Raw genomic sequence first — 24,950 nt, 5'->3', positions numbered from 1 at the left:
TGTGGGATTTTCATTTGGAATCTTTCTTCTTCTTTTTTTTTCCCCCCTGAAAAACCACACCAAGCAGTCCAAGGAGCCTTAAAATGGGGAGCAAAACAGGCCACCGTCGGTCAGACTGCAGCAGGAAAACAAGCCCTTCGGGGAGCTACTGAGAACCTTCTTAGAAAAGCAGGATGAGCTTAGAAAAAATGTTTACTGAGAACAACGGCGGTGGGTTACTGCAGGATCCCAACCTCTCTGCAAGAGGGGGGCTGGTAATTACCAACGTGTGCTACACCTGGATATTTGAAGAAGAACGGGATTGTTATGTTTAACTCCACCATACTGTTAATCCAAACTTCATGTTGCCTGTAGATGAGCTCAAGGACATCGTACCGTAATCTCAATGGAATAAGTTTAGATGACTGAACCTACACGTGCAATGTATTCGGAAACAGTGGTTTAAAGTTTAAACAACCCCTGGACTAACAGCGCCATCTGGTGTTCATTATGCGCCTTTGCACATTTGATAGACTGATAAATAAACGTACTTACTAGGCGCCACCTGGCGTTCAAAAAGTATAGCAGCACCATCCGGTCGACGTACCATTAACAACTGTGCTAATGTTTTTGGTCAGCTAACGAACATTTTAACTCACAATACGCACCTACCCAGTTTGTTTGTTTTAAATCAGGCTGCAAACACAGACTCAGGAACTCAAGATAAATAATACTTGTGCTGTGAAAATGTTTTACACCAATCTAAATGTGTCTCCACTCAGTAAAAAGACTTTGGCTAAATCTCAAAAAACCAAGAGAACTGTTAAAAGAAGACTTATGTACTATAGGGGCCAGGGGGTATTCATAAACAAGAAATTAAATAATATTTATAAATGTAATAATTCAAAAATAACTGCAAGTACAAGCATTAAATATTTCAAGTTCAGTTCAAGTTATTTAATGGTAGAATGGGGAATTAACTAATTAGACATAAGTGGATATTATTTTTAAAACGTTATAAATGAGGTTTAATGATTTACACATATAATTTACTGACAGATTTCTACAACAGTAGTGAATCCTGGATACAAGCAGCTGAAACGAGTCCTCTCTGTGGATGGATTCATTATTAGCTGGATTTTAATGATTACAATCACCTACATACATAATTCCAAAATAATTCATTTTCTTTGTATCTGCCCTTAACACAGAAGTCTTCAATTCTGTTTCATTCCTATAAATTTTCCCAAACGAGGACCATTTGTGACACTTTAAAATGGTTTTGCTCAACCGTTCAATTAGCTTTTTGAGGTATTTCAAAGTCTATGGATGGTTTTTGATTCAGAACATAAATTTGGGTTAAAACTTTTAAAATATATATAAATGGAGTTTTTCCTCAATTTTAAAATTTGATCTTCTTTTCACCCGATGTGACAGCTTTCACATCTAGTATCCTTAGTGGGAGTCGGTCATGAAGTGAGCCAAGTGTTACCACATCAACAAATAGGTTTTAACTGGTAGAGCTAATGTCAGCAACAAAGCACGCACAGATTAATCTTCCATTGTTTTTGTTTTGTTTTTTTTTAATAAATGCATATTATTATTTATTTTTCATATTTTGGTGGTATAGAATTCAAGTTTTTATAGATTTGGTTCACAGAAGAATCACACATATAATTGAAGCGTCCCTAGATGATACAAATCTCTCAAAAGTAGTTTAAATAAAGGTACAGTACAAAAATAACGTGGGTTTTTATCTCAAAAGTGTAGTCTTTTTTTCTTTTTTTGCCTCTCGTGAGGACGGTACAGTGGCACAGTCTTCTACTTTGTATAGTAAAATAAAAGTTCCTCCTTGTTAGCTGTTTTGCAGCAATGAGCCAAGTTAAAATATGATACATTCACTGGCTTATCACACTGGCAGAAGGCACAAAGCAGCAGGCTTGGGTCAAGCAGCGTCTGTGTGTATGGCTTTTTTTTTCCTGCTTATGTGACAGAAGGACAGCTGGACGAGTGGCTGCAGGTGTTGACAACCACTCCAAAAAAAAAAAAAAAAAAAGACCTGATGAGAACTAGAACTTTTCCCCCCCCCAAGTGCAATTTGACCCAAGCCTGCAAAATGAGTTCAGGGTTCATTCAAAGCGAGCAGAAAGTGCTCCTATAGAAAAACATAAACGCAGTCATGTCATGTAGCAAGTCCACGCAAGAACGAAGTGACGAACAGCTCGGCTGCCAGGGTTAAAGCCCAGAGTCAGGCTGTGATGAACTGAGCTGATCCTCTACTGCACCAGTCCTGCGTCTTTAGCCATGCCGTAGAAGATTCCTCTCTTTGATATTAGGTTTGTGGGCGTGTCAAACTCTGCTATCTGTCCCTTGTCCAGCACCAGCACTCTGGAACGAGAGAGAGAACAAAAGTTACTGATCGTCTGTGGCTGTTCAATCAGAACGTTACCGACCGCTAATATACCCTTGCTAGCTAGCTAGCTAGCTTTTTTGCATGTATGGGTAAGTGCAAATTCATCGTCAGCCGTCAGCCATTCCCCAACAGTTCCCTAGATTACGGCTGGACGACATGGATGGAAAACGTATCACGATATAAGTGTTTCATGTCAGTCGATATCGATAACTATTGATTTGGTTTCCATTTTGTTGCTGTAAATAACTGAAATACTGCCAAGCTGGTGGCTTTCTGCTTTTATTCTCAGTCTTCACTCCCCGCCGATGTTTTTTAAGCAGTTATGAGGCACGGTGGCAAAACCTGAAACTGTTGCTACGCAAATTACTCAAAAGGTTGTTGCTAGGTAACCAAAGAGCGAGTGAGCTGATGCCGCCAACCTTGCTTAGCTCACCGTGAGAGGGTAAGCAGCGAAAGTTCAGTGAATATCCTATATAGTGAATATTATATCAAATGTATTATCTATTGACATTGATCATGTGTCTATCATGAGATATATATTGTTATTTATTCATTGTTCAGCATTACCCTAAATTTATTGATTTTTCAGCCCAAATTTTAACTCAAGGTTAAACTTAAGTTTGACTTTCTACCAACTAGCGGTTAGCGGTAGCCTCAATTGCCTCTAGAACGCAATGAAGATGGTAAACTTTTGGTTGAGAGAAAATGACATCTATGAGAATATTATGAGATGAAATAATCCTGCCACGACAAAATTTCAGGCCTTAATTTAAAAAAAGACTTCTTAAGGATGCGTGGACACCCTGACTAACACACCATGAAGAGACGGGCTTCCTCGCTTTAGTGACAGATGGGAAATCTTAAACTGTATGCCAGACTCATATTTTGATTTGTAAGAATTTGTAAGTCTATGCATAATAATGTTTCTGCTTTACACAAATAGACCATCTACTTTGCATTGGTCTATCAGCTCCAGGCCTCCAGGTTCAGTCCTGCAAGTTTTACAACTTTTCTCTGCTTCAACACACCTGAGTCCAACAACCAGGTCATCAGCAGGACTCTGGAGAACCTGACTGCATACTGAGCAGGAAATACGGCTATTTGGTTTAAATGTGTTGGTCTATCACACAAAACGCTAATAAAATACTTTAAGGTTCATGATCATAGCTTGTCAAAATGTGGGAATAGTTCCTGCTCTGGTCTTTTAAAGTGTTTAGTCATAACACAGGGACAACAACGCCACACGTTGGCCGTGTTGCCAGCTGCCACTTTCTCAGAATAGCAGTGAGGGACAATGATCTGCAGACATCAGTCTCCATCAGGCTTAACCGTAAACATCAATGGTTTCTTTTATTATGAGTCCTGCTTCCTGTTCCCCAACGAGAACCCAGCTCTGTTCCCAACGATCAGAACTCCGCTCGATTCCCCAAGATGGATGTTGGCAGCAAAAGCTGGGAGATGTAATAAAAGCCGAGTTCAAACAGCTGATCTTCTTTACGCTCGTGTTGGCAATGGCCATTACCGGAGGCATTAAGGGATCATTCAGAGGACAGAGGCTATTGTGATCAATAATTCATGTTAATGTGTGACAAAGAGTTGACATCGTCTATAAAAGTGCTCACTGTACAGTGACGTCAGAAGGCTGCAGCTTAGGAACAGACGGGGACTCTGATCTGTGACTCCTCTTTGTGTTTTTTCATCATCAGTCGCTCATTGAATCATCTTTTTCTGATCCAGAGTCTTGAAAAAATATATTTCATCGTGATTTTTCTGTGAGAAGTAGGGCTGGGCAATTAATCGATTTGACCAATTAATAGAATATTCTGCCTTTGAAGACTTGGTTTTTGGTAAATCTGGATTTTTGTTTTCACCAATGCACTTTTTGGGTTTCCATATAGGGGCATCAACAAGTCCATCTTGTTTGACAAGTGTGTTTTTCACAGCTTCTATTTATTTGGGCTTTAAGATTGAACTGTTCAGGTCAACTCACCTGTTGACCTGAACAGTTCAATCCTCCTGTTCAAACAAGAAAATTGAACTAAAAACCAGCTCTTCAAAATATTTTTTCTCATTCATAATTTTTATTTATTCATATATGTATATATATACTTTTTTAAAAAGAGAGGTATGAGAGAAAAATAGATTAAAATTGGTATTAAAAAAATCAGATTTTATGCTTAAGCCGTATCGCCCAGCCCTAACACAAATTAGTGATTGTCAAGTGGAAGATGGATTTAATAATCTAACAATCTAAAAATTGTTTTTGTATCAGAGTTGTAGAAGCCTAAATTCAGTTTTTGTTCATTCAGACTTTAGGATAAGTTATGTTCATATTTCTTATTATAATTTGTGTATTTGGATAAAGATGTTAACTAGTTGGATCTATTGCATAGTAATTTACCATATTTGGATACACTAATGTCTTGCAAATTTGCATATCTAATTGGAATTAAGGATTTTTAGGGTGTGGCTAACCAGAGTCTGTTGGGCAGTTGGAGTGGAGCCACACAGTTTTTTGACCTCACTCTCTTTCCTTTTAAATTGTCGTTTCTTTATTTTTTATTTTTCATGGAAAGGTAACCTTTGTACCGTTTTTATTATTATTTCTGAAGTAAACCATATTAAGAGGATCCAGTCCTTTTTCTTTTTTGGTTGTCGTTTTTTCGTCATCAAGTGGACCGAAGGGGAAAGACGGAGAGCGTCAAGCTTATGGCTCCTTTATTTAGGAAACTACAAGAGTAATGGGGGGCTGAATGCAAATGCACGCCACACTTTTCAGATTTGTATTAGTAAAACGTTTTCAAAACTTGTTTTTATATTAAATTATAATAAAATACATTCAAAGTGGTGAAAAGATGTGGGGGGAAAAAGGCTGCTATTTGCAAATCTGCCCTTGTCTGACCTTGTGTAGTCCATAATAGTGTTAAGTCTGTGCGCGATGGTGAAGACGGTGCAGTCTTCGAACTGAGTGCGGATGGTGGACTGGATGAGGTCGTCCGTCTCCAGGTCGATAGCAGCCGTCGCTTCGTCCAGGACGAGGATCCTGGTTTTCCTCAGCAGAGCACGAGCCAGACACACCAGCTGCCTCTGGCCCACGCTGCGGATCAAAGACCAGCACATGTTCAGCGACAAAAACCCGACCAGCATCTGTTCAGTGGCTCCTTTTTAGTCTGCTAAGTGCACCTGAGGTTCTCTCCTCCCTCCGTACACTCCAGCTCCAGCTTTGCCGGCTGGTTGCCGACGAACTTGCGGAGGTGCGAGTGCTCCAGGACTTTCCACACGTCGTCGTCGCTGTACTTCTCAAACGGATCCAGGTTCATCCGCAGAGTCCCGGAGAAGAGCACAGGTTCCTGGGGTAGAGACAGACACTGGCTTGTTACAGACAATGAAGATGGAAAATCTTAAAAGAAAGCTAATTTTTGAAATATCACAAAAAAAAAAGCAAATTAGTCGTGTTTCCATCTGATAGTTTGAAGTAGGGAGGCACCGATCCAACTTTTTTTACTTCCGATATCTGAGGATGACGCCGATCTGATGCAGAAACACAGCGCTGAATTGACTTCAAAATGTTTCTTTTTTTTAAAAACAGACATAAATGTACTGAATTACAAATTTATTTGATAACTCTGCACCAACCAGTACATCATACTGAAATACACCAATAGCTTCACAAGCTTGGTCAAACGTGTAAAAACTTTAATTTGTTCAGTCAGCGCACGTATGGGTTGAACAACCAATGTAAAATAAGTAATAATAAAACCGAAAGTGACAAAAACAACTTGGTCCAACATGTAAAAATAAACTGCAACAAACCTTCTTTCATTATGGTTCAGAAAGTTCGATTAGGATGTTTAAATATAATGCAAAATAAATAGCAAAACATGATGTTGCTCAGAGAATAGAATTTGACTGAATAGATCTGCTCTTACAGATCGGGAACACTGTCACTGATACCCAATCTAGAGTTTTTATCATCGTGAGCGATATTAATATGAGATCGGAGCATCTCTAGCTTTAAGTGAATCAACCAGGCTTAAAGTGTAATGTTGTCAGATGTTGTTACTCTATGTAGAAAAAATAAGAAGAAATTGCAGAAATTTTTCACAATTTTGTGTCTAGTAAGGCTCAAACCCACCAGTGGATGAAAACCAGAGGTTATCCTAGACTTTTCTGTTGTCCGTCATTTTACCAGACACGATCAAAAACAAATCTGTCACATTCCATTTTTACCTCTGTCACTTTTTAAACTAATAATGGCGTACTCAATTAAATTGCATGTCATTTGCTTTAATTAGTACTTAACAGGCTCAGCAGACAATCCACACTGTGCAGTCACAGGTCACACAGATCCATACATGTAACTCGCACTTAAATTATGAAGATGGACATGAATTATGCAGCTGCTTGTGCGTAATCAAATGTCTGTGAGTGCCCAGACTCACCAGTGGATGGGAAAGTTCTCTACGTCAGAACTTATTCAGCAAATGTGTTTCCATCTCCCCTTTTGCAAAAACAAAAGGGGAGATCTTTCACCTTTTCGCAAAATCCAAAAACCACCTCAGCCGGGCTTCAAAACATTTTTGCGTAACTGAAAATGTTTTTTTTCTATCAGCCTTTTCCCCCAGTGTGCTGTAAGCCTGGCGGGCCACCAGGCTTTATTTGGCACTCGACCAGGCTGAGCATCGTTTGTTTATTTTAAATAGGGTTTTAGACACCAGATAACAGTGGCAGTAAAAACGGATTAATCTAAGTTTATAGTTGACGCGTTGCTGCCTCTGCACCTGCCCGTTGGCCTCACACACATTTCCAAATGATGATGCCTGCTCACGCACCTCCTCTTCATTTTTGCAACTTTTAACATCTTCAACACAAAGACATGGTGGAGGAAACTCTGTTTTCTTATGCGATACTTCAAAAAGTGCGTCAAAAACCGTTGACAGAAACACGGCTAGTGTGCGTGGGGCGTAGTGACGGAGTTTGTACCTGAGGAATGATGGTGAGTTTGGACCTCAGGTCATGCAGGCCGATCTCCGATATCTTCACGCCGTCGATGGTGATCTCCCCTCCAGCGGCTTCCAGCAGTCGGAAGAGGCAGAGCGTCATGGAGGACTTCCCAGCTCCGGTGCGACCCACGATGCCGATCTGCTCAGAAGCAACCGGCGCGGTCACCTTTTCCATGCCTGATTAAAAATCCCTCTGAATGAAAAAAAATGTAAAAACGGTGACTACCTTCTCTCCTCCCTTGACGCTGAGCGTGATGTTCCTCAGGACGAGGTCCAGACCCTCGCGGTACCGAACGCTGTACTCGTTGAACTCCACGTTGCCCTGCGTGGGCCACTCCGCAGGGGGCTTCTTGTCCTCCACCTCCCACGGGGCCTAGAAGAGAGAGCACACCTTTTTCTGACAGGAACACTTTCTGATAACTTTTATTGGAAGGGACGTTTTCTTTTTGTATTTCGCTTTTAAACCAAAGCATTTCATCAAGAGTGGAGCAGCTAGTGAACGGAGGGAGCCGTGCTGCTAAAGTACAGAGTGTACAAAACGTAGTGTTTGTGTTGGGCAGCAGGCGGGGGGGCTTGTTGGAAGCAGGTAATGTAACATTTCTGGATCTAGTTACGGTTTATAGGTGCCGCGCAGCTCGAGCTGAACAGCACAGCAGCTTTATGAAATGTGGCTGAATTCCTGCGCTTTTCAGTCTAGCATGGAGTCGGTCTGGAGGGGTGTGTGTGGGCGTGTGTGTTTGTGTGTGTGTGTGTGTGTGTGTGTGTGTGTGTGTGTGTGAGGGCTGGCAGCATCACTGATTTAAAAGCAAATACATGCTCAGCCCTGCATGAGCTTCTGTGGAACATGTGAAACAAGCATCACTTCTAAAAAAATAAAAAAAAATAAAATAATGATGCCGCTAGCGATTATTTTCATAGCGATTACTATGACGATTAATCGGATAATACATTTGGTAAATTCTGCAGCTTATTAAATATTATTATCAATAATAATTAAAGCAAATTATTATAAATAATAATTTATTACATTATAAATAATTATTACCGTATTATTATTAATATTGTTGTTAACACCGTATTATTAGAAAAACAAGAACAACATTTATATATTTACAGAAAGAGAAGGTTTTTCATCTTAAATGCAAAAAGTTTTTATATTTTTTAACAGTTTTGGCTTAATTACTGCTCTGAACTGTGTGGTTCTTTCAGCAAACGGCCTATTTAAGAGTCTTTATACTAAACTTAATGATTATTTGTTGCACGAATAAGTTGACAATTATTCCAATAAGAGATTAATTTGATTAATTGTTTTAACTGAGGATGCTCCACATACCTCTGTCTTGGTTTCGGAGTATTCCTTCACTCTCTCCACTGCTACTATGTTGTTCTCCAGGTCGGAAGTCATCCGCACCATCCAGTTCAGAGACATGGTCACCTGTTCAAATAATCCTGGTTTTAAAAGTCGCTCAACGCCACATGAGGAAATCTACTGATCAAGTTATGAGTAGCTGCACATTGCCGACGTTTTTGAGCGTTCGTCTTCGCAACACTCAGCTTCTTCCATCTCTCAACCAACTCCGAGCAGCATAACGATCCCTGCTGACTGGGCTTTACAGAAAAGCGTCACCACAGCATGACAATGCCACCACCATGTTTCAGCCTAAAGCTGCTGTGCTTAGGGGGATGTTTTCCTCCAAATATGGCCAAAAATTAATATTGTTGAACAGGACTTGATTTCTTTTAACAATAATTTTCCTCTTGCCTCTGCCATAACTTTCATTTTACTAGTTAAAAGACTTCTGAAGACATTTGCTTGCTCAGGATTCTATTTCCAGGCATTAAAGTAAAGGGAGCACGTCACACATTTCATACATAAATATTTTTTGTAAACCTTTTCCACCCACTCCCCAATGATGCTCCTCTTTGTGTTGGTCTCTCTCTTAAAAATCAAGCCAAACACAAAAATTTGTGTTGTTTTTTTAAGTGACAAAATGTGAAAGAGTTTTGAGTGGAAAAGGTGACCCACAGTAAAAAGTTGCTCATGAGTTATTTCACCTGGAGCGCGTATGACACGGACAGACCCACGAGGCCCGGGCTCAGCGTGTCCTTTCCCATCACAGCGAAGACAGCGGCAAACAACACGATGCAGTTCCCGATGAACTCGATACGAACTCCGAGCCACCTGCATGACAACGGGCGTCCAGTTAGAAACCGTCCCCCTTTATGCTGCCACTATGCAAACACACTGTGTCAGGATGAAAAGATAACAATATTCTAAGTCGTGTGGCCAGAGAGGTGATGGTTGGTGTGCTCAGAGGAAATGACGTGTTTCGTCATCACGATGGTTATAAGACATAATTACATCATCGAGTAGAAGAGATGGTTATCTTATCTTAAATAGAACTGTTGATTCTTTTTTTCATTTAAGTATAATTCAACATGACTGTAAATTTCTAATCAATTTCTAAATAGCAAAATAACTTTACAGACCATCAACGTTTCCACTGACAGGGTTTTGGAAAATGTTAACATGCTTGGAATTTTGTGCCAGAAACACGCTAAAAAGAAAAGTATCCACCTTGTTAATTCCCACTTTCTTACTGTTAATTATTAATTACTTTACTGATAATTAATATTTGCTGTGTGAATTAGAGACTGAGAAAACAGTGGGAACGAAGACGGGCAAAAACGGTTCTGTGAAGTCAGACATTAGTGGATCTGGGTTGGTTACGTACAAAGACTCAAAGTTGTTTTTTTTACATTAATACAAATTGTAAATTGAATCAATCTAAGAACATAAGGTAGTTTTTGAATTTCTTAAACTATATTCCCCATTGGCCGGATTCTTCTTTTACAAACAGACACGGTATCCAGACCCGTCTTAAATGATTCGCTAAACGATTAAGTGATTTCTAAATTAGTCGCGATTCATATGATTAATCATTTCAGCCCTACATCATATTAAAAAGAAAATGTTGAATGAATTCATATCTATTCCAAGATAGGCAAGCAAATAACTATGGCAATGCAGTGTAAAAAAAGAAACCTTGTTCTGTTTTAGTGTTGTTGGGATTAAACCACCATGATTTCACTCTGCTGTTGGAGCCGAGCTAAAGTTACTCGGTCAAATATTTACAATTTCTACAAGCGTTTCCTCGTAGAACAGAGTAGCTGGTGTTTTCCGACTAAATCGGAAGGAGACTTACCTGTTGGACACTATACCAGGGTAGTAACTCTTTTGGTTCTCGTCCACCTTTACATCGCTCATCAGAACAAAGGCAGCGTGCCTGTCGTAGGCTCGGATTACACTAGCGCCGGTGATGGTCTCGGAGAAATGGGAGTATATGGGAGAGCGGCTGACCGACTCCAGGCGCTTCAGCTGCCGCGACGTGGCAACGTAAAATCTCTACAGGCGTCGAGGAAGGAGAGAGACAAACACGGCGTTACAACCTGACGAGGCCTTCCCACTTGTTTAGAAATTACAGAAAAGACAAAAATGCACAAAGATGAGTTCAAACACACACACGTACACACACACACAAACATGCGCATGAATAATAATAATAATAATAATAAAAGCAGCTAAAAAAAAAAAGAACAAAACACCGGCAGAGTTATTTGATATTCCGGGTTTCAGATTTTTGATCATTTGCCAATCGCCATCAGCTCATAAGCAGCACGCCGACCTCAGGAATGCTGTACGCTCTCTGCGCCGCTGCATGTAAACACTTTAATGAATTCGCAGGTGCGCTGCCAGATTGCAATGTTGCAACAACAACTCAGCACCAGAGGAGTGGAGCTGCTGGTGTTTTGTTTTTCATTACAGATGCAGCATATTGTCTTTAAAAAAAAAAAAAAAAAAATCACATTTATAGTCTTGTAAAGAGGATTCATTATAAAGTGTTAGGAGCCCAGAAGCCTTTAGTATCGCCAGTATGTCCTCAGTTTGTTTCCCTGATCAGTTCAGGGAAGGAGGGGGTAAAAAAAAAAAAACAGAAGAAGAAACAAAGAGTCATGCAGCAAAGAGCAAACCATGCAGGGTGGATGTTATGAAAAAGCAGCAGGACAGAAATGACCCTGTTATTACTGACTTTGCTCATTTGGAGGTCCAGGTAGAATCACAGCATGAACACACACAGAGTCTTCCTTCGATGACCACCAACACTGAAGCCCAGTGTTTAAATACCGACGCACTGGTTTTGATCCCAGACAGGCAGAGCTTTGTAAAAGTGTTCTGAACCCTCCACGTTCTTCACATTTTGTTTCCTCACAGCCACAAACTTGAATGAATCGTAGGGATTTTATGTCGCAGAGCAACAAGTGGGGTACGAAATTTGATTTCCAAAGATTTTTTTTTTTCACTTATGAAAACCTGTAAAGTGCGGCATACATTTGCATTCAGGCCTTTTAGTCTGACACCAGCACAAATGAAACAAACAAATAAATCTCAGAATTCAGCAAATCCAAGCATTCAGTGGCACTTTTGTTTTAGCATAATCAAGTAACTGTTAATTTCAGTTGTTAAAAAAATGCTATATAAATACATATATGACTTAAAATAAAATTTACCATGTAGTTTAATGCCTTAAAACTGGGAATCTGTCTCTTTAAAAACTCCTGTTCTTTATGAAGCGCTGCCTTCAGGAAGCCATCACAACATTAACAACGTTTTTACCAGCGTTGGTCTGAGAAGTAGCTCGTATGATGAGCTCTGCAGGTGTTTGCTAATTGCTGCTGGCTAGCCTGAAGGAGCTGATTGGGAAGTAGTGGGGAGGGATGCTCTGCGAGTCAGAAGCTTGAAAGATTGTAAACTGTAGCTCGGAGGAGGACATGCACCCTGAAGGCGGTGCTAGATCTGACCAAGCATTTTGCATATCTGAATGGTTGCCAGGTGGTCAAAAGTTTTCTCAAACAGGCATGAAAGAATCACTGAATTAATCAATCAACACTCCAAGTATGTTTTTGATAAGAGAATAACATTATAACTTGATGTAAACCTAAAAAAAATTGATTTCTGATTCAATGCCGTGCACATTTTTCTTCCATTTCATTGTACTTTCTGTTGGTCTGTCAAATAAAATCCCCAAAAAACCGACTAAAGTTTGTGCTGGTAAAGTATCAAAATAACAAAAGGAGCATAAACACTTTTCCAAGCCACTCTTAAATATTCCTAAACCAAGCCCCATGATGTAACCACTTATGCCCAGTTCTCCTTCCGATTGTCAGTATAATCCATCAACGAGCTCAAATCCCTTGGTTAGTAACCAGCAGTTTAAAACAGTTGTACAAAGCACTAAGTAGCAGCTGTTTTTTTACAGTATTCATTTTTTATTTGAAAATCGCTCAATAAAAATGTGATTACTGCGAGGATAAATGTTTCACACACAGAATGTAGTTGTTTTTAGACGTCAACCACGACTTGTTAGGCTACTTTAGTCACATTGTGGACATTTTTAAATAATATTTAGCTAGCAAAATTATATTAAAACAAATATTGTGAAAAGAAGATGTGTAACTTCTAAGATAATTGCCAAGCTAGCGATTAAATTAGTCTCAGGAAAGGGTGATATGGGTAAATATCATTATATCTTCAAGATTGTGAGGCGTTTAAGTGAAGCAGAGAAGTAATGTTGCTGGGTTGAAAGTATAGAGAAATATATATAATATATGTAAATATTGGTTATCAGTCTTAGCAGCAATATCAATATTGGATATCAATACAAGCGCAAATTTTAATATCAGTCCATCCCTTCATTTAACCTATCAAAACTTGTAGAAGCTCTCAGAAATCATACCACAAGTTTTGTTTGTGAGCATAAAGTTTCTCTGTTAAGAAAATCTAATGTTAAACTATGATTTCTGCCTTTTATGAGTCTTTTGTTGACCTTTGTGATATAGATTTTGATTGGAATAACAGAAGGTGTCCTTTGAATAATCTTTTTGCTGCTACATCACGTTAGCAGTTAAAGCCTCCCAAGTAATCTGTGTATACAACAGTGAGACTTTCAGCTGTTGCCATTCATTAGCACCGGATGTCTTGCTAATTATGGCATAAAATAGGCTATGCTGCATCATTGGCAGAAATAGGAGTTTATTTATAGTCTTCTGAATCACACATTTACTCAAAAATGGTCATTCACTTACAGACATATTGGGTTTACCAGAATAATTTTAACTTCCTGTTCAGAAAGGACTAGTTGACTTTTCTCAAACAACATTTCTCCCAACTTCCTCATCCTTACTACACAAATGACCATGCAATTATTTGCGTTATAGATTGGAGTTTTTCCCTATTACTACTTTTTGGGTCTCCATTGCGTTAAACTTGATACTCTATTGTTGGGTGTTTCAAACCTAATGTCATCAAAATAAATATAACTACGGTAAGCTCAAACTTAGGCCTAGTCTACATTTAGCCGGATATCTAAATTTGTATGCATCTTGGCCTTTCATCCACACAGAAACTCTGTTTAATATTTAATAAAAACCATTATTAATATTAAATTTTTTTTAAAAAAATTGTTAAATCTCCACTGTGGAGATTTAACAAAAAACTGTTTAAAAGTGAGCATAGAAATACTGAGATTTAGAGTCCCGCACATTACGGTGATAAAAAAAACAAAACAACTAACTTTATATTCTAACGCACTATTTAAAAGTAGAACCTGTAAAACCTACACATCCGTTTACACAAGCGAACCTCCTGGCGCCTTGTTTAAATCCCAACAGGAAGTTGTGTTAGTTTAGAAGCAATCTGATTGGCTGACATAGGTTTTAGCTTTGCTCTACACTGCCCCCTGCAGGTTTGGCATGTTTAAAACAACGCTCAGGAGCGGATCTGTGCGCGTTCATGCGGATGAAAACGTTTCTGAAACCGACCACTTGTGTACGAGATATTTTCAAATGTTGTGACGTGAGTTATTCGTTTTTACACGCGTGTACAACGCCACAGTTGAAAAAGAAATGCTATTATTTAGCCTTTAAAGAGAACAAATTTATTTCGGCCATAAATAAAACCCTGCCTCAAAAAATTTACTTTAGCGAAATTAAAATTTAAATCCAAAATTGTATATTTTTCAGCTAATGTTTTGCTGCACATCAAATACGATTTGTTGACGTAAACAGTCCAACTGAATCCTGCTACTAGCTACCGCGCTAACCTTCGAAGCTACACGTGAAGCTGCTGCGACTACAAACTAGCAAAAACAAATCAAACCACAGCCGACCTAAAACACTACGGCGGCAACGATTACTGCCTCAAACACATACAGCAGTCTATAAACACCACACTCGCTCAGCAACACTCACAACCATGCATGTATTCATGAGTTGGCACACTTGTTTCCTATTTACCTGAACCCACCAATAGAACACCATTAACGGGGCTATGACTATGAGGAACATTGGGGTGAGGGCAGAGCATATGAGCAGCACATTCAGTGTGTACCAGAAAGTGCGCATCCATATGTCAATATTATCGGGGATGTGGGAGTCTATAGCATCCACGTCTTTGCTGAAGCGGTTCAGTAACCGCCCAGTCGGGGTGCTCTCGAAGAAGGCCTGCGGGGCTCGCAGGACCCCCTGCAGCATGTTGCGGTGCGTGAGCTTGGCCGCCCGCAGCATACAGTAGGCCCGGCACAAGAGGCAGTTAACCAAAATGAGCACACCTGCGAGAAGGAGGAGGGAGGGGAGGACAACACAACAACACCTGCGTTAAATGGATAAGGATCTGCTCCGACTGTGTGCCGTAAACAAGTTCAACTTTCTCAGATCAACAGAAAGCTATTAACACCTGATGAAGCGAGAGAGAAAAAAAGTTAAATCTGTATTTTTGTTTTTTCAATTGGCACAGTACTTTTCCTCTGTGAAAAAGCGGCATTCTTCACCATACTGAGGGATTTCTGTGCCTGCAGAAAAACATTGTGACTCAGAATATCAGCTATTTCAGCAAGTCAGTTTGGCTTGTTGATTATGAATAAAGTGATGAGTGTAGGCAGTGGCTAAATGAGGCAGAAACACTTATAGTCCACCTGCTCATAGGTATCTTTACAAATTTCCATGAGCGGATAACTAACTAGGTAGCATAACTAATCCAACATTAAACCAATGTAATAATATGTGTGAATTATTAAAAAGAGTGCAACGCAAAAGACCAGACATTATTGCACTGAGAAAACACAAAATCTTACCAAGTAATTTTGGTCTAGTTTCTAGTGCAAACATCCTATTACACTTGAAAGAAAACTAAACTAACTTACAAATAACTCCAAGAAAGAAACTGACGCCATTCAGGCAGCTGTATACTGCAGGTAACATAATGACTGGTTATAAGCTCTCCGCAGCACCCCACTTTATAAAAATATAAACTACTAGGAATTGACATTGACCCTAAAAAAATTAATGTGAACATCTAAAATTCATAGAATATGCAATGAAATACAGTGCTTTAGTATACAGCCTTCTTAAAATGTTGTATATCTTGTTATATTACAAAGTATTTTTTTTAATCATTAGCATAAAGCACAAAATATTTGGGGAGTAAAATAAAAATGATAAACTAGTTGGGTTTTTTTTACATAAGAATCTGAGAACTGTAGATGAAGCCCAGACAGACTGGATGCACAGCGTCTATAAGTATCAATTTTCAAGTTTTGTAACAGGTTTACAGCTGGATTTAGCTCTGGACTTTGACTGGGCCAGTCTAAAACTTGATACACTTTTATCTAACCAAGTAGCACAATTATTAACATAGCACAACTATGTGAAACTGCCTAAAACTTTAAAATAAACACACACAAATTTAACGGCACAAAATGTGAAAAATTCAAGAGGTATGAAAACGTTTGCAAATCATTGTAAAATCCAAAGCAGTACGGGACATATTGTGTGTTTTTGTTGTGTTTCCAATGATTTAAGAAAAAAAAGGTGAACTCTGATAGTGTGCACAACAAGTCTATGTAAACATGGGAATCCTTCATTGTTTCTAATCGAAACAAATCTTTAAAATGTGGCTGGCCTCGTCTAAAAACGTATCCGCTTGCAAAATCTTTCAAAACATTGATGCACGGTGGTCTGAAAGGAGGGAAATGAGAGGAAATCTTATCAACCCAGTTATTATGCCACGGGAGATCTAAGGTGCTCTAGGTTTCCATGGCGATAACCTAAACATTGCGCAACATTGTAGAGATTGTGAAAAAATCACTGATGCAACAGTGATAACCAACCTGGACACCCTAAGAGTAGAAAAAAAGTGGCCTACTTTAAATTAGGCTGAAATGCATCATCACGGATCCACTAGAGGGCAGTAATGAGCTATTTAGAACAATTTCTACTACTTTGACAATGTCTTTTACCCTTAGAAGAATTATTAGGCGTGTCGGCGTGTGTGTGTGTGTGTGTGTGTGTGTGTGAAGGGTGTGTGGCAGCACGCTGCAGGCTGGACAGAAGTGTATTGGCTGCAAGGAGAGAGCAAAGTAAATCCAGTAGCAAAGAGGAGTGAAATCAGCAACAGCACGAGGCGCTCATCACCGACATCACATGCTAAGGGAAACAAAAGCCGTAACTGGAAGGTTAGAAGATTTGTTGCGCCAAACATGCAGGCTGCATGACACTCCAGGAGGAGGAAGAGTCAGACATGAGCGAAGAGGAGGACAGAGCGCTTTGATGGCACAGCGGACGGAGGGTCGCCTGCCCTAGAGTACCTGGACAAGGACGTAAATAAAAGCCAGGGGGGCAATGACGACGGCAAAAATGGGCGTGCTGCTAACGATAACGATCATGGTGGAGAGGGAAACGAAGAAGGTCCCGAGGAACATGAGCACGGTAGATGGCAGCGCCTCGTCGATCACGTAGATATCCTTGGAGAAGCGGTTGATGATGCGTCCTATGGGTGTGGTGTCAAAGAAAGACTGGGGTGTGTGAAGTTTGTTGTTGAGCAGGTTGGCGTGCAGCTTCTTGGCTGCGCCGATGTTCCCCATGGCTAGAGTGAAGGAAGAGGCCATGACCAGGATACCTGGGAGGGGGTTGAACCACAGGAGAGGAAGAAGGAATGAAGGTGCAAGGTGGAGACACTGGCAGGTCGCTAGGAGAGGAGGAGCGGTAAACACCAGGCTTCAGATCCACAGTCTCCTCCTTCCAAAAACTGCTTCCTGTCAGCATAATGAAATCTCTCTGCGCAAGAAAAACAACAAACTACCTGCAAATCAAACCATATCAGATTAATTTTCCAGCACCAAGAAGCTGTGTGGGTGGAAGTGACAAGCCGTAGCATAAACTCAAAGTGTCTATGCACAGTTTCAAGACAAAAAATGAGAAAGGACAAGTCTAACTTTTAAAAGATGCTTTGATAGTCAGTGTCTGGTTTCTTACCTTGTGCAATGCCCAGCGCTGCGTACACCCCCACCCTCTTGTGAACGTTGTTCTGGGTGTCATTTGTCAACGAGTCACTGGTCCATTGGCTGAGCCAGATGTTGGCGCCAATGGCGGCGGCACTCTGGCAGCCGTAGAGCAAGCAAATGATCACCGACAGCACTAGTCCCACTGCCTTTGCGTACTCCAGGAACACTTTGGTTTTTACCTGTGTCAAATTCAGAAATGTCAGCAGCAAGATGGTTTTAGCAGAGTATGTGCAGGTTTAACTAATTCAAGTTTAAGACCTTTTAAGATCATCGTGAATTAAATTTAAGACCTGTATCAGAAAGTAATTGTACAGAAGTGTCATATTTTCTGATGCTCACTACAGTCGTAACCCCCGTAGTTCAGAATGAACCTAGCCTCATACGGGATGGCGACAGAAGACGAATGTTGTCCAGTTAACTGACGATAAATTTGAACTTCCCCATGATAGATGCAAAAAAACGTAGCTAGCTATGCAGCTATGTAACAAGAGTATATTAGCAGCTTGTCACCAGTGGTGGCAACCTCCTCGAGTCACAGAATGCAATAAAGATGTCTACATGCAACTCAAACTTTTGCCTGAGAGAAAAGTCCTGGGAGAAAAAAAATGTATTTAGCTAGCTAGCTAAATGTTAGCATACTTTCTTTTCTTTTTAAAAAGATTCAATTATTTGGCTTGTTATATTTTAATGCTGTCCTTGTTAAAAATTTTATGAGAAAATATAGAGAAAACATTATTGTGCTTCATAAATTTAGTACTACGCTTTGAATGTCATAACATTTAATGACTAGTGTTTCAGCTGCTCTCTGCTCAGCTTTTCCCTACAGCTGTCTGGCTCACAGAGCTGAGAACAGGTACGGTCATCATGAAGGCTAAAAAACGTTTTTTTAAGAAACTTGTTGACTTGTAAATCTTTACAAGCGCTACCTGGATAAAGGCAAACATCTAGACAGCCTGATCAAGTAAATTGCATTGAACTGCCTGATGGGGTGAGCAAGACATAAAGTTAATTACTTCAGGGATCAAGGATATCTAACGTAAAGGGCAAAACATCTGAACCTGCTATTCATTTTTAATTAACCAGCTTTTTACACAGAAAAGTACAGAAACAAAAGCTGATGACCAAATTTCTTTACAAAAATCTACAGTAACAGATTTGTTTTTGAAGTAAAATATCAGTGACTTTGAAAGAAAAACTTTCACTTTAAAAGAATTGATGCAGTCCAAAGCTAGAAAAAACCCAGAACAGAATATTCTCAACTGACCCGGCCTGTTTCTGTTGTCTCTGCCTGGATGAGTTTCTGGACCTCCTGGGGTTTCTTCTTCTCCTGGGCCTCTTGGTGCTTCTTCTGGCTTTGTCTCCTGACTGAGCGGCACCGGAGGTTCTCGCTGTCTCCTGACAGGATGCTGATCTGTCTGAAAACGAGAGAGTGGCCAACAGATTTAAGTCAGCGGACATAAAAACAGAAAGGCTGTTTGATTCCAGCAGGATGCGGTTATGGAGGCTTTACTACTTCTAATTTTTCACACCTCATAAAACTTTTCTTTGCCTCATTAACCGTAGGTTCGTTGTCCACCATGTCCGTGTGGTGGTTGCTAAGGACGTCGTCGGGGAACAACTCATCTTCTATTAACTGTTCTGTGAAACCATTGGGGCAAACAGAAAGAGACAGCGTGAAACCAGCTAACTCAGCCGTTAATATCAGAAGGGATTGACGGGAAGAAGGAGAAAGCGTTGCTCAACCGGTGGCCTCGTCCTCCTCCACGATGTCTTCCAGAGCGTAGTTCCTGAGAAACTCCGCGAAGGCTCCGTTTTGATTGAGCAGCTCTTGGTAGGAGCCCATCTCCGACACCCGACCCTCCACCATCACCACGATGTTGTCCACCTGAGGCAGGAAGCTGATGCCGTGCGTCACCAGGATGCGAGTCTTGGAACCAAACAAAGGAAATGAATCAATACCAATAAAAGAAACCCCAACGGACACACCTTTTATTACAAGCCCAAGTTCAGAGAAGCTTTCCACACAGATTCCCGTCAGAGAAAACAGGCTTTTATCAAAGACCGAGGATTTTGTTTACGACCCAGAATGAGTCATTTACTGATAAAAGCCGACAGCTTCCTCACTGGAATAGCGATAAGATCCAACTTTATCACCCGAACGCCGCAGTGGTTCCAGTACCTGTGCGGATCGGCGACGTCAGAGTTTCCTCACCTTGCCTTTCAACACGCCCTCAGGGCCGATGAGGTTGTCAAAGATGTGTTTGGACACGTGGGCGTCCACGGCGGACAGCGGGTCGTCCAGGAGGTAGACCTCGGAGTCGCTGTACAGAGCTCGAGCCAGGCTGACCCTCTGCCTCTGACCGCCGGAGAGGTTGATGCCCTGCAGAGAGACAGAACGGTGTCATCTTCTGTCATCAAAGACGGTTCTTTCTGTTTTATATGTCATATCATCAAATCAGAAAACAAAATATTACAAACAAAACATTTTAGATTATGAACACAAGATTTTCTCGGAGGAAGTGCTGCAAATGTATTCATGCATGTAGAATTTTACGAGTGCACATTTGTGAAGTGCAATGAAAATTGTGATGGCTATTGGTATTTGGTAGGTAGAGATGAAAGTTTTGTCTCTTTTTCTTTACAAATACCTCACTCAGATTAGCTGTATTCAGAAACCTTTACTCTTCTAAATAAAACCCAATGCCTTCGTCTTTAAGACATTATCTAATTAATAGATGTTTATTGAAGAGTTTAAAGAGAAACTCTACTCTATGAAGCCATAAGACGTCCATCTCTTTAGATTGCTTCAAATTATGTAGGAAAAATGACTGAATGTTTCGGCCAACAAGCATAACCAAACCAGCAAAGCACAAATATTTTAACCCTTCGTGATCCAAGTTTCAAATCTGCCTGGATATTTTTGCTTATTTTAACTGTACACAGTTCTTTATGAATGTCATGCGAGTAAATATATTTGCCCATTTATCCATAACAACTCGAACTTACAATATCTAGCAAGTTATTGTCCCAATTTTACCATCTATTAAAATATTGCCCTTGCTACGGCAGGAGTGAAATTACAGTAATAACTGTCTGGAAAGCGCAACGTCTCCCCTTTCAGAAACCGTTGGGATTTTTCAGACAGAGCAAAGTGTGGCGCAATTACAGTTCTGCAAATTTGGCTGGATCGTTAGTGCTCAGTTTGGTCTGGAAGGGTTAACAAAGCAAAACAATCCAGGAAGAAAACCTGTTGGAGACCGCAGAAGACTTATAGTGGAAGAGTTTGCAAAATGTGTTATGGCCCAGTCAAAGTCCAGACCTTCCTCCAGTTGAGTATCTATGGATTCACACCACACTTTTCAGAACTTATTTCAGTATTTGAAAATCATGCATCCTCTTCCTTCCACTTCCTAATTACACACTGCTGTGTGTTTGCCAATAACGTAAAATCTAAATGCAGAAACATTCAGGAGGTAGGGATACTTTTTTTCTTTTTGCTTTTCTACCTTTTCCCCGATCTCTGTCATGTCTCCTCCAGGCAGCACTTCCAGATCTGGCGTCAAGGCGCAGGCGTCCAGAACACGGCGGTATTTGGACTCGTTGAAGCTCTTCCCAAACAGAATGTTGTCCCGCAAGGTGGCATTTTGTATCCACGCCTGCTGGGGAACGTAAGCCACCGACCCCTGAGAACAGAGTCCGATTTCTGTTAGTTCTCCCGTTTTTTTGTGTCCAGAGTGTGTGAAATGTTCGCATTCTGGGCGTTAAGGGTTCCAGCTGGCTGCACAAAATAAATCATTTGCAATCGTTCCACTGTGTATGCAGTGCAAGCACTTGAAACTTGACACTATAAAGCCTAAAGCCTGACAATTTACGATCTACAAAATGACGACCTAGAGCAGCTGCTGAACATCAAAGCTGGACTCTTTTTCTTTTTTTTTTTGATCTGTCTAATTATTTTGTAATCCGAGGTATAGCTGTCAAAAACGCTGATCTTTTAGAAAACATTGAACTTTAGCTGCTATAAAAAGAAAAAGTACAGATTTCTACAAAGTTAGCTTTTTTTAGTCATACTTCACTGCATCAGATCATTAAATAAATTTCAGTAAAAGACAAAGAACCTGATCAAAGAGAAATGTAACTTTTCAAGTGATAATTTTATTCATTAAGGGGGAAATATAATTGGACCATGAATTAGGCAATAACCACATCTGGGCCCAAGTACTGACGGATCTTTAGGATAAAGAAAACACTTAAATAGAACCTCTTTAACGTAGGTCTGGACTGTATGTGTAAAATAAATTGCTAGGGGGGGAAATACTTTGAAAAATGTAGTTTTCAAAGTATTTTCCAATAATTGGGAAAGTGCATATTAAATGTTTTACTGCTGAAAGATTTGGGAAGCAAGATAAGCTCAACTTAAATAGCATAAATCTAAAGAAAAATATCTGGGAATCTGTTAGAAAAATATGTTAGTCATAATTTTTATAATCCCACATTTACTTATTGAATTATTACATTTATAGTATTTGTTTTACTTAGCATCTTATCTTATTCGTAGACTCAAAGAATCATTTGCATTTATTACTTGCATTGTTTTAGGTTTATTATCTACTAATTTGTTTTTTTTATGTTCTGCTCTTTTAACCAAGTTCACATTTGCCTGTCCAAAGTTCACTGTGACCTTTTGATGACCTTCTGACACTCCAACATTACAGAAAAGTATTGTTTCCAGTGTGTCCAAACTCAACGCAGCAAAGTCACAGACTATATAAGTGAGGTCATTTCTGTTGTTGTCGGAGAGTGAAGAGATGTTACTGGATTTGTAAACTCATCCCATTTTCTCCTGGGCAGAGTATCTGTCTCCGATTTGATTCCGTCTTGAACGTTCCTAATATAAATTTTTACAACAGAATCCTTGTTTTAAAAATTCCTGCATATAAACTATTCAAACTTGAAATTAAGTGTTGATTTTGAAACGTTTGTACAATGATGCAACTGTAATCTGTGGGAAAGTATGAAAGATTTCATCAGGGGCGTGAAATGTTTACTTTGCTGGATTCTTGTGGTCACAGAAATTGTAAAAGTTTTTGTTTCAGTCAGACAGAAACTCGCCAGTTTTTACAACAGTGAGTCACATGTTCAAATCTTGTTGGGAAACGTTGCGGCAGGTTCATCTGCAGTCTTATAAAAAAAGGGAGACGCTACTTTACAGGGAAAGTAATTCTCAGTGAAGTCGTACCCGAACACAAACTTCGCCTTCCACTTTCTCCATGTCGCCCAGCAGCGCGGAGATCAGCGAGGACTTCCCACAGCCAACATGACCCACCACTGCTACCAGGGATCCCTGGGGCACCATCACGTTGATGCTAACAACACACAGCAAACATGTCACAGTTAGGGAAGTAAAAACACAGGACTTGTGAATGAACGTATCTGTAGCTGAGCGTGGCGTACTTGTCCAGAACAGGTTCATCTTCTTTGGCCCACGTGAATTTCCCGTTGACTACCGAGACGGCGAACTCTGTTGAGTAACAACGGGATGAAAGACTTTCTTTTCAACAACATTCAACTGATGACAGACGAGAAAGCCTGAGTCATGTCACTGCTCTTTAGGTTCGGAGACACTGGGTGAAAGGCGAGGCGGCTTTGCAGAAGGATTTCCCTTTTGGAAGAAGTGAAAAGAAACCCTGACAACACCCTTTAAGTAGGGATTGAGCTTTGCTTTTACCTGAGCTGGTCTTTCTGTCCACGGAGTTTGGGTCCAACTCATCGTGACTCAGGAAATTTTGGATTCGCTTCAGCGACACGCTCGCCTGAGAAGCAGAAGAGAGACGTAAAGCTGCAGAAGAAAACGCTGGGAGGACGAGGAAGAGAAGAAGAGGGGGAAGAAAGGACACCTGTACGAGACTGCTGATCACTTGGGGGAGCATGTTCAGAGGAAACCGAAGGATGTTGAAAAGGGAGAGCGACACAAAGGCCTTCTCTGCGTCCAGAACGTTCTTCTCATCTACACTGACGAACACGGCAAACGTCGTCAAGGCAACCTGGAGACACATGGGTAAAGCAGCAAGACGTCAAGGCCTATTATTACACCATGGTAATTCAGCAATTAGCATCATTTAAGTACATTATTTTACTTGTTTCGGAAAACAAAAGAAAACAAAAAACAAGTGCTTAATGCATTAGTTTCTGCTTACATTCAAAGATGACATGAGGTCCTTCAGGGCTACATTCTCGGTTACTTTTATTCAGTCTCTATCAGCTACCCCCATCCCATATTATATAGTATATCTCCTGCCTTACATATGCTGCATTAATAGGGATTCCCTATATTATGTGGCATGCTAAATGTCAATTTTATCCTGTGAAAAATTTAATTTGTTTCATATTTCTAATTAGAAAACTTTAAGAGGGAATAAATTAAAGAGAAGTAACTGCTTTTAAGACCTACTAGAAAATAAATGTCAGAAAATAAGATATTTTAAAATCCCTATAAAATAAAACCAAAACTGACCAAAGTACTGATCAAAATCAAATCAAATTTTATTTGTATAGCACATTTCAGCAGCAAGGCATTTCAAAGTGCTTTCCATCATATCAAACACAGAAACACAATGCAAGATAGAATCAACAATCAAAACGCAGCATTAAGTCAAGTTCCATCAATAAATTTGTAATTGATTACATTTCAAATACAATTCTAAACAGGTGGGTTTTTAGTTGAGATTTAAAAGAAGTCAGTGTTTCAGCTGTTTTTACAGTTTTCTGGAAGTTTGTTCCAAATTAGTGGTGCATAGATGCTGAAAGCTGCTTCTCCTCGTTTGGTTCTGGTTCTGGGGATGCAGAGCAGAACCAGAACTGGAAGACCTGAGAGGTCTGGTGCACCCAGAACCAACTCTCTCTCTCTGATTAAAAATGCCTAAGTAGCCTTAAATTCCACATATCAAATCTCCTGTTTAAGGTACTTGTGACATTCTTGGGGGCTCGTCTAGGATTTGGATCAGTCATCAGCTACTAAATTCTTAAACTATAAGACATGATCAAGATGCAGCAACTTGGTAAAAGTTCAAAAACACAATTAAAACAAAGATAAGTGATGAAAGTCTCCTGCTAAAACAAATTGAAGAGGAGGGTCTCTCAGAAACTACATAAAATTTA

The 24,950-nt window shown here is 40.0% G+C and overlaps 1 protein-coding gene across 4 annotated transcripts in view; it reads right to left on the bottom strand.

Moving 5' to 3' along the window:
• Positions 1-1,541: 1,541 nt before the first annotated feature.
• The window catches only part of abcc3 (ATP-binding cassette, sub-family C (CFTR/MRP), member 3), a 58,798-nt gene continuing 35,389 nt past the window's right edge, over positions 1,542-24,950 (bottom strand). Inside the window, exons 13-31 of one of the 4 annotated variants that reach the window (XM_028029405.1) lie at positions 23,690-23,836; positions 23,521-23,605; positions 23,247-23,313; positions 23,032-23,158; positions 21,299-21,475; positions 20,005-20,172; positions 19,536-19,719; positions 19,322-19,430; positions 19,057-19,207; positions 17,764-17,971; positions 14,749-15,062; positions 10,602-10,801; positions 9,451-9,577; positions 8,729-8,830; positions 7,622-7,768; positions 7,376-7,534; positions 5,576-5,742; positions 5,295-5,489; positions 1,542-2,367 (exon numbers count right to left, since the gene is read on the bottom strand). In XM_028029405.1, the coding sequence (XP_027885206.1) occupies positions 2,256-2,367; positions 5,295-5,489; positions 5,576-5,742; positions 7,376-7,534; positions 7,622-7,768; positions 8,729-8,830; positions 9,451-9,577; positions 10,602-10,801; positions 14,749-15,062; positions 17,764-17,971; positions 19,057-19,207; positions 19,322-19,430; positions 19,536-19,719; positions 20,005-20,172; positions 21,299-21,475; positions 23,032-23,158; positions 23,247-23,313; positions 23,521-23,605; positions 23,690-23,836 (2,946 nt within the window). In that variant the 3' untranslated portion in view covers positions 1,542-2,255. Of the gene's footprint in view, positions 2,368-5,294; positions 5,490-5,575; positions 5,743-7,375; positions 7,535-7,621; positions 7,769-8,728; positions 8,831-9,450; positions 9,578-10,601; positions 10,802-14,748; positions 15,063-17,096; positions 17,408-17,763; positions 17,972-19,056; positions 19,208-19,321; positions 19,431-19,535; positions 19,720-20,004; positions 20,173-21,298; positions 21,476-23,031; positions 23,159-23,246; positions 23,314-23,520; positions 23,606-23,689; positions 23,837-24,950 lie in introns of those variants that run through there. The other 3 variants (XM_028029406.1, XR_003597039.1, XM_028029407.1) reach the window with 3 other exon arrangements.

Source organism: Xiphophorus couchianus, chromosome 10, assembly GCF_001444195.1.
Source record: "Xiphophorus couchianus chromosome 10, X_couchianus-1.0, whole genome shotgun sequence".
In the NCBI taxonomy this organism is placed as follows: Eukaryota; Metazoa; Chordata; class Actinopteri; order Cyprinodontiformes; family Poeciliidae; genus Xiphophorus; species Xiphophorus couchianus.
This window is presented reverse-complemented; position numbering and strand designations above follow the sequence as displayed.